Source organism: Etheostoma cragini, chromosome 12 (assembly GCF_013103735.1).
Source record: "Etheostoma cragini isolate CJK2018 chromosome 12, CSU_Ecrag_1.0, whole genome shotgun sequence".
Classification (NCBI taxonomy): domain Eukaryota; kingdom Metazoa; phylum Chordata; class Actinopteri; order Perciformes; family Percidae; genus Etheostoma; species Etheostoma cragini.
The window spans coordinates 20,469,538-20,479,079 of record NC_048418.1 but is presented as its reverse complement, the minus strand read 5'-3'; the positions used below and the strand labels follow the sequence as shown (position 1 = coordinate 20,479,079).

Sequence of the window (9,542 nt, the reverse complement as noted above, 5' to 3'; positions counted from 1 at the left end):
ATAATGTAAGCCATAAATTGTCCAAGTAAAACTTAACATTTCATACATAAAAAAAGCCATGGAAAATTAAATAAATAAATAAAAAAGGGAATGCCACTTGCAGGCACAGAATCATCGATACAAAGCCGTCTGTCTTTCAACCCATGCTTGTTCTCCAAAAGTCTGCAAATAAAAACGTTTAAAAAAACCCCACAATAACAGATCTATATCATGCCTCATCTCTTCTACTTCAACTTTGTGACATAATATGGACAATGCAAAGCAAAATGAACTTAATAGTTATATTCATGTTTATAGTCATTGATCTTGGTGTGGACGGCCCTTTAACCTTAGATGTGAAACTCCAATGTCAAACTGTTATTTTGCTTTCTCATTTACTTGAATATGAGCATGAGCTAAATACCTGAAATGTAATCTGCTAATCTCCCCCCTACCCCCCTCTGCATGTGTTGTCTTGTAGAAAGCACCACCAATAACTCAACGGGCCAGTCCCGGGCCATGATAGCAGCTGCCGCCCGCCGGAGAGACAACTCCCACAACGAGTTCTACTACGAGGAGGCCGAGATGGACCGCAGGGTCCGCAAACGCAAGGCCAGGTCAGATACACACGCCTTACTTATAAACACCTGCTGGGATCTGACAGCAGCAGATTCACTGGGATGTGTGATTGGTTGAAGGAGCCTCTTCAAAAAACTATGTGTTGTATGTTTTGTATTAAAAAATGAATACTGGCAGATATATATTCTAATCAGACAACACTCTCAAATTGAAGATTTTACTGTATGTTTGGGCTCTACCCAGCCACACAAGGTGTCAACAGCAGGTCAACTTGTGTATTTGTGTATGACAGCTTCAGTTTGAATTGAGCTTTAGTACATTTGATTGCTTTGAAGCTGCATTGTCACGTGTGTAAAGAGGCACTGGCTCTCACTTATCTTCATTGTACTTACTAGCTATTTGTTAATTATAAAGAGACTGCAATTACACAGTTCCTCAGTTTGCTGAGGATCTCCTGGGTGATGTTTGGGCCTGTCTGCCACACAGCACAGACAGTACAGATTCTCAAGGGAAAGCTAGCTAGTCTAATGGTAGCTAGAGGTCTCTTTGAGAAATAACCGCGTAGCTGCTATGTCTGTAACGTTGCTTTTTCTCCACCCTCTATAGGTTGGTCGTGGCGGTGGAAGAGGCCTTCACACACATCAAGCGTCTCCAGGAAGACGAGGTCGCCTCGTCCCCCAAACACCCGAGGGAGGTGATGGATCCTCGGGAGGCGGCTCAAGCCATCTTCGCCCCGATGGCGCGAGCCATGCAGAAATACCTGAGAACCACGCGACAGCAGGCCTTCCACAGCATGGAGAGCATCCTCACACACCTGCAGTTCTGCATCACACACAACATGACGCCCAGGGTAAAAGAATTGATCCCTTAAAACTAGTTTAACACGGCAACTCAAGAATCAGCTGTGTTTGAAACTGTTCCCTATTGCCACAATAAGTACACTCATTTGGAATTTGCCAGGGTGAAAGTTGCGTACATAAACAAACTAATATGAAATAATCAATTAATAAAAAAACAAACCAAATATATATACATACAAAATAACTGTCAACTGCATGAGAGTGCAGAACTTGCAAAGAATATACAGTATATGCAATGAAAATAGTGCACTATATAGCATGTCAAATTCTCAGCGGTTCATTTCATTCAGTATATAATCCACTATAAAATACCCACAATGCACAGCTAATTGGAGCATACCTGTATCCTACATTTTACTCCCGTATGCCACAATAATATTTTTAAATGTATTATCTGAAATCTCATTTGGTCATTCCCTATATAATTCCCAGTTTAATAAGCACTTCATATGCAAGCGTTAGGGAGGGAATGAGTGAGTGAGTGAGTGAGCGAGCAAGTGAGCGAGCGAGCCACAGCTGCTGTTTTCCAGTGTTTTCCATGGTAACTAACCTGCTACCTGGTCCCTGTCAGGCGTTCCTGGAGCGGTACCTCTCCCCGGGCCCCACCATGCAGTACCAGCAGCAGAACGGCAGGGGGCGCCAGTGGACCTTAGTGAGCGAGGAGCCGGTGACCTCGGCCCTGCGCCAGGGTCTGGTCTTCTCTCTGCGACGACTGGACTTTTCCCTGGTCGTCACGGTGACTCCGCTCCCCTTCTTGCGGCTCGGGGAGGAGTTCATCGATCCAAAGAGCCACAAGTTCGTCATGAGGCTGCAGTCTGAGACCTCTGTGTGAAGGCACCCCCCCAACCACGCTGTCCTCTCTAGGTGCTTGCTCCTGCTGGATGTGGACGGGACATGTGGGAGGCCATGTGACCCGCTCCCCCGTCCAATCATCCTCCTCCTGTTCCATGATCATCACAGATGCTCTGATATCAAACTGGGATCAGCTCAACGATTGTTCAAACCTGGAATCAAACGGATGCCTTGACCTTTTCTTTCTTTTCCTGTGCTGTAAAATCTTTGTCTTTGTAGAAAGAGGGGGGACTTTTTCTCTTTTTGCTCCCTCTGTTGCTGTAACCACTGGACTGCTGACACAACACATGAACGCCAGATGAGGGGGATTACATCATATGTCACTTCCTCTTTCTTATTAAACACAGACTACCTGGAGCTCAGCTCTGACAGCAGCGCTGGTGTACCACTGCCCTTTGGTTTCCTCTAAGTGGATTTTTTTGTTTCAAATGACGTTGACTGTTTTTTATATCAAAAGGTGTGACTTTCTATTTTGATTTTTTACTCACAGAATGTAGCATTATGTGCTTTGAATTAACACGTGGCTTTTCAGTGGCCTAAAGGCCAAAAGTTCTTCTATATCAGACTGTAAAGAAAAATGGAAGTACATTCCTAAACTACTCAAGTTCTACTCAACAATTCATGATTGTCTAAATAAGCAGGTTTTGTTTTATTCTACACTGGCATGTTGACTAGTCGTTATACAGTTAAAGCGAGACTGAAGACTAACACAAGGACCCCATGTTATAATTCTGCAATCTGTATATGCTTATTTTACCTGGATAAGGATGTTAAAGCATAAGCCTTGAGTATAATTCTGAATTTTCTTTATTGTCAACAAATCCCATTAAAATCCCAGAAATCCAGCAGTGTGTTAGAATGTGTTTTGATACTTCCTGACTTCCCTACCCTGTCTGGAAGTCTGAAGTCCATTCTTAAAAAAAAAAAGCATACAATTTAATTAAAAAAAGACTCAATAATTTCCCTAAACAGCTGGGCACGAACACAAATAAAACAAGGAAATGATGCATGTCCAGGGCACTATTTTAATAAGATGACTAATTTTTGCTGTTGAGTATTTGTATCTCCAGGAAGTGTATATGAGATTAACTCAAATTAACCACAGTGGCCATGTTCCTGTAATGAAGCAACATGTTGCCCAGTGCAGCGCTGTGGCTCACTGATGCGTTCTTTATGGTTTTACTGTATCTCAGGCTTTGGCTACACAGGCTATACTTAGGAGGTTAAGAGGAACAATTCATTGTTTTTTTTGTCTTTTAATGGGATTCATTGAGAATGAGAAAAGTAAAGATTATCTCCAGACTTATCTTTTAATGCATAGTGTAAATGCCGAACTAAAAACATCTGGAGCTGGTCTGCAGTTCATTGGGATTCGATGTCAGCCAGGTGTGCATGCAATATGTTTTATCAGATTAAAAAAGGAGGAAAAAAAATGACTCATCAAGTTGAAAAGTCAGGGTGCAGGGTATGTGTCCCCCATGCAATATTTAGATAAGGTAGATTTGCTAAACCTACGCCCTTGGGTCAGGTTCTATTTTAACAATGTACACATTAAGGAAGTCAGTTCAGGAAGCTGTAGTTAAACTACGAACCAACATCTGCTTTTTTTTAAATTTATTTTTAAATGAATTTAAAAAAGAATTGGAATTTCAACAAGAATCCGAAACCAGACGTGTGATTGTAACTCCCCTCTGCAGCAGCAGCATTAGCATCACCACTTCGCCTTGTGCCACAAGCTGAAACAAGCACAGTGAAAACGCTGCCTCCATCCCACAGCCTTACTCTCCACATGTGGAGGACCAGCGATGGGGCACATCTGTCCTCACTGAATCCTCCTCCAGGTCCTGAAACTGGAAAGCCGAAACTTGCCTGATGTAGACGCTTGAGCCGATATATTGCATCTACCTACAGTTTGACTGACAGTTTGCTTTTCTTTCTGGTGAAAATATGGTTTTAAAAGCCATTTTACATTTCTAAAAAAAAAAGATACCAAATACCCGGGCCATTACGTATGGCATTTCATCAGAGTGGTTCAAAAGGCTCATGTTTCTATTAAAAAAACAAGCATGCTAGAGTCATTTCGGGCTCCAAAACCTTTTTATAATAACTTGTTTCCTCTCATTTTGAAAGGTGCCTAAGTTATGACGATGCAATTTTCCAAATGTTTTCACATTCTTAAAACAAGTGGCTTGTAGATTTGTCTTGTATTTTCTTCCTTTTTGGTAACTGTAGCTTGTTTAGTGTGATAGACCTTTTCCATTATTAAACCAATTATTCCTTATAAGGCTTCTTTTTGTTGTGGCTTATTTTGTAGCGTAGGATGTTGATGTAAGGAAAGCTATCTTTTAAAAATGACTTAAGTCTGAAAAAGAGGAAGGACATGCATTAGGACATGTAGGCCTATATGAACAAAATGACCATTTTTGCATATTTGTGGTTTTGAGACATGGACCGATTCGGTTTTCTTTTTAAAGTTGTCTGTTCTCATTTAATGGTGTTGGCACTGGATTTGAGCAATTTTCAACCAAAGATAGGCTGCGTGTTTTTTTCACAATACCTTAAGAGGAACTTCTGTGAAGGGAGGATGGCAGTGTGGGAGGCGTGTGGTTTCACATTTTGAAAAAAAAACGGACAGAGCCCCGGACTTCCTGTTTGCTGCTGCTCACAGAGCTCACATCAGAGGGCTTTTTTCATTTTTTTTTTTTTTTTTAAAGAGATCTCGCTGTCAGCCGGCAAGGGAGCATCAAAACAGATCCTTTATTTTATCTAGCCCAGTCGGTAAGATGGCACACGCAATGCTCTTCGCTACCTTTCTGATTATCTTTCCCACCTGCACCGGTGAGGATTAAGGAAATGTTATGGGGGGGGGGCATTTTTTTAAGATACCTGTAGCAATGCAAATTCTAAGTTAGACAGTAGATGGATTAATCTACGATTGTGCTTGGCGTGATGATGGGGACTGATGAGGGTGATGTGTTTTTCTGTGAGCAGAGGCCGTTGGAGCCATGAACATATGTTTCATCCTGGATGGGATTCTCATCCTTTACGGCATCATTCTCACCGTGTTATACTGCAGACTGAGGGTAAGATAAACTGGAACAACATACACACACACACACACACACACTACCATGATGTTTGTTCGAGAGTCCACACTGTTTCTTGTGCTCGTGTGAACGTTCTTTAGAGTTCTAAAGCTGACCATCATGTAATCATCATAACATTTGAAGACTTTTGTTCAAAGGTGTTTTTATATTTTAAGTGGCAAAAGACGTCAAAATGCTCCACCAGCTTAAAAAAAAACATAGATTATTCTGTCGTAAAATGATCCTAGCTCTGTATATTTTTCCTTGTTCATATTTTTGACTTTAATGTATCTGACAGCTTTTTTTTCAACCGTCGGCTCATTTTTGGAAGCTAACTCTACATCTTGAATATTTCAGCCCTTTTATCAGCCACAGCTCACACACTGAAGTCTAATTTACACCTGCTGACAAATAAGATGTGAATCGCTCTGTTGTGTACTTTATGATTTATTTATTCTTTATTTATTTTTGACAGATGGGTCCAGCCAACAAAACGCCTGCCGACCCCCCTGAGGTAAAATTGAAGTTCTATATTATTGTGAAAAACTAAAACCCCAAAAATAAGATGGGTATGATTTTGTGAAATGTGCTGCGAAAATGGTTTTCAAATGCTTTGGCTCCTTTTTTTTTTTTTTTTTTTTGCCCACAAAGCAGTAGTTCTGCTTTAAACCCCAGTCTATCATTTCCTGTAAGCTTGAGCTGACCACCAACCTACATTATTTATACACTGTACACAGTCACAGTTTCCCTGTGTTACTTCACACAAAACAAATGTGTCAGATCCTACTTCCTGTTAATTGGTGTACCCTATGCATACAAATGGCAATTTATTCTTGATTATCAAAGCTTAGAATCAATAAAAGTATCTACACCCAAATGCAGCGGTGGAACAGGTTTTCAGATCCTTTAAAAGTCCTGTATTGAAAATGTTACTTAAGTAAAAGTATGTGAGGAACATATACTCAAAGTATTTAAAGTAATTTGTAAATGAACTAAATGTGTCAGATAAATGTAATTAAAGTAAAAGGTACAATATTTCTCTCTGAAATGTAGCGGCGTTAAAATAGAAAGTGGCATGAAAAGAAAAGACTCAACTAAAGTACAAGTACCTCAACATGTGCAGGCTACTTAAGTACTGTAATTGAGTAAATGTACTTAGTTACATTCCACCAGTGGCCCAATGGCTCAAAAGAGGAACTGGATATTTCACATAACAGCAATGTCTCTGTTGTGTTTAAGAGGATTGTTACTTCCAGCACTCTTATGATAATTCCTTTGAACTGTTTCTGTCCCACAGAAGCAGCCCGCTGAGGGAGGCATCTATGCGGTGAGAGTTCTCATTGTAATGATTAAAAAGACATTTAAAAAGGCACTTGAAGGAAAAGTGACAGCTTAACGCACAGCGAATGGTAAAGGAACTTTTTGTTTTTTTACTCACCTATCTGTCAGTAAAGAAACACCACACTTAGACATTGTTTTGTAGAAATGTGTGTATATATATATATATATATATATATATATATTTATATACACTTTTTTAGACTTTTTGCATCAGGTATTTGTTACTTCTCACTAGCATCATGTCTGTGTCCTGCAGGGTCTAACCTCTCACAGCACCGATACCTACGAGACCATCAAAATGGACAAAAAGCCCATCGTCTGATGGTGGAAGAGGGCCGGGTGCAGAGAGGACGCTGAGCACACAAACGCAGTGTCAAATCTCTCCAAGCTTTATACTGTATATTAAGTTGCATGAGTTTCTATACATGACTTTTCTCCCTTTTCTTTTTGTAAAAAATACTACTCCCATTTCTAAACTTTGCACGTGTGACATGATACAACTAAATGAATTGAACAATTCACTAATAAAGGCTGTGTCCGAGGGTTTTCACTGGTTGTAGTTGAAAAGAATAGTTCCTATGGGCCTTTTCTTTCTGTTCAGGTGTTCCTTTTTCTTTGGATGAACTAAGAAGTCTTTTTACTTTGCTGTGTAAAAGAAAAAAAACTGTGAAAAGAAAGAAAAAACATGAAATGTGTTACAACTCTTTAATGATTCATTTTAATATCAAATAATTTGATTATTATTGCTTTTTCAAGGTTTTGTAGGAATTAAGGAATTAAGCTCTTAAAAAGTTTCTAAAGCCTAAAGTGACGTCTTCAAATGTCTTTCTTTGTCTGACCAACAGTCCAAAACAAAGACAATAACTTAGAAATTATACAAAACAGAGAAAATCTGCAGATTTTCCCAAGGAAGAAGCTAAAACAAGCCATTTTGGGCTTTTAAAATACGTTTTCTATTGATAAACTAATTGTTTAATCGACTGAATGCTACTTTTTTGCGATCACATTTTTATTTGTATTTATGTATCTAAGAAACGGTGACAAAAAATTACAAACAATTCCCAATACAGACAGAGAACGCGTCCCGGGGTCAGCAAAATAAATAAAAAGTTAATAAATAAATAAATAAAAAGAGGAAAGAAGGGAGGGAGGGAGACCAAACAACACACGCAGAAACAGACACACACAATCACACACATAAACCAATACACACACACAGACAGACACGAGACAAGGGACCAATAGGAAAGGATCAACTAAACCCTACTTATTACCTACATTTTAATTAATAAACAGATTTGGACTTGAGAAATGACCAGATACTCAAGGGTTTTCACAGAATTATATCACATTATTATCAATCAATCAAGAATCATCCTATTTCAGTGTTTGCAACACAACATTTCTTTAAGGGAAACATCTGATTGATGTAATCTATCAATCAAGCTTTCAAATACCCAAATAAAATCTGAACAACTGTTTTTAAATGTTATAGATTTCTACAATTACACGTGATTTGTGTCAAATTATCTCAATTTCGGGAGGGAAATTTAACACAAAAATTTGGTCCTCTAAACAGACATAATTAACCAGACTCGAGGGGGGAATTCAGTCTAATAAATGCTTGTTCATAGCAGAGAAATAAAACAGCACCAGAAGGCAATCCCAATCTTTCAGCCCGTTTGTTTCTCTGTGTGTGACCGCCGAGCTTCAACCACCGTCTCAGCCACTTATTTACGGAGAAACATGACTGGGAATGTATTCAAAACAGATTCATAAGAGTGTGTGCACTCTGTGGCTGTGTACTGTTTACCCTCAGGCTCTTTGACACAGGAAACTCACTCAGTCACTCATCGAGCCTCTGTTGCAACATACCCACCTGATCCCGGCAAACAAAAGATACTATTTGGAGTCACAGCGGGACTTGGATACTGGTGAAATTTGTACTTTTTAGCTTACACATGTTTTCTGGGTTATCGCTCATATTATTGTTACCAATGATACCCATTAAGCATGCCTCTGTGGGTCTGTGTGTGTGTGTGTGTGTGTGTCTGTGTTTGTGTGTTTGGCACGTCTAAAAGGAATAGCCTACGTGTGCAGCTATACTCCAGAATCAGAAAATGGAATCAGAAAGGGATTTATTGTTAACTAAGTAGCCTATCACTCAAAAGGAATTTGCCTTGGTTGTTGGTGCATCCATGAACATATTGAACATGAATATGAAATAAACAAATACCGAAACAACGCTTCTACTTTATACTCATTGGCTTGTAACTGTGTTAACTAACCTTCAAGCTGTGTGTTTGTGTGTGTGTGTTTGTGTGTGTTTGTGTGTGTGTTACTGCTGCTGCTGTTTTATAGGCTTTAAGCTCACGTTTCTGTTAACTGCAGAGATGCATTTGAAGTATTAAGCTGATGATGCAGCGGGGGTTGTTTTACTTGTTTCAACATGCCGTGTATACATATTTTGGAGAGGTCAGGCCATGTGAATAAACTTCTACATGCATGAAACTGTCTGATTTCATTTCATGTATTTCTCATCATCACGACAATTTCTTTGAAGAGGACTTTAACAAAAAGCACCACAGTGGGCCGTAGGGCTGCACAGATGAAGAAATAAAGGATATAAAATAGACATCTCAAACAAGGAGTAAAATACAAAGAACGTGAGAAAAGAAATACTAACAAATCAATAAAATCAAGTAATGTCCACATCAAACAAAGTGTAAATAGCCATGGAAAAGAGGTGGGTTTGAAGAAGAGATTTAAACGCAGACGCCTGTCTAACACGTGGAGGCAGATCCTTCTACAACTCAGGAGCTGCAAGAGCCACGGCTTGAGAGCA

At 39.5% G+C, this 9,542-nt stretch overlaps 2 protein-coding genes and 1 long non-coding RNA gene across 6 annotated transcripts in view; 2 read left to right on the top strand and 1 right to left on the bottom strand.

Annotated features, from left to right (window-relative positions):
* The window catches only part of LOC117954470 (vang-like protein 2), a 20,742-nt gene extending 16,278 nt beyond the window's left edge, over positions 1–4,464 (top strand). For all 3 annotated transcript variants that reach the window (XM_034888308.1, XM_034888310.1, XM_034888307.1), the window contains exons 6-8: positions 461–596; positions 1,165–1,408; positions 1,990–4,464. In XM_034888308.1, coding sequence (XP_034744199.1) covers positions 461–596; positions 1,165–1,408; positions 1,990–2,250 — 641 coding nt within the window. In that variant the 3' untranslated portion in view covers positions 2,251–4,464. The remainder of the gene's footprint in view (positions 1–460; positions 597–1,164; positions 1,409–1,989) is intronic.
* LOC117954472 overlaps positions 1–8,504 on the bottom strand; it is a 21,955-nt gene extending 13,451 nt beyond the window's left edge. The window contains exon 1 of the long non-coding RNA XR_004658827.1: positions 8,416–8,504. This is a non-coding gene — a long non-coding RNA (uncharacterized LOC117954472). The remainder of the gene's footprint in view (positions 1–8,415) is intronic.
* fcer1gl (Fc receptor, IgE, high affinity I, gamma polypeptide like) lies at positions 4,912–7,226 on the top strand. 2 transcript variants are annotated; one of them, XM_034888311.1, is made up of 5 exons: positions 4,912–5,108; positions 5,262–5,353; positions 5,832–5,870; positions 6,654–6,765; positions 6,954–7,226. In XM_034888311.1, exons 1-4 carry the CDS (start codon positions 5,054–5,056, stop codon positions 6,750–6,752), a joined length of 285 nt encoding a protein of 94 aa, XP_034744202.1. In that variant the 5' UTR covers positions 4,912–5,053; the 3' UTR covers positions 6,753–6,765; positions 6,954–7,226. The 2 variants fall into 2 exon arrangements, with proteins under 2 accessions (XP_034744202.1, XP_034744203.1); XM_034888312.1 differs by having other exon boundaries at positions 4,923–5,108; positions 6,654–6,683.
* Positions 8,505–9,542: the final 1,038 nt, after the last annotated feature.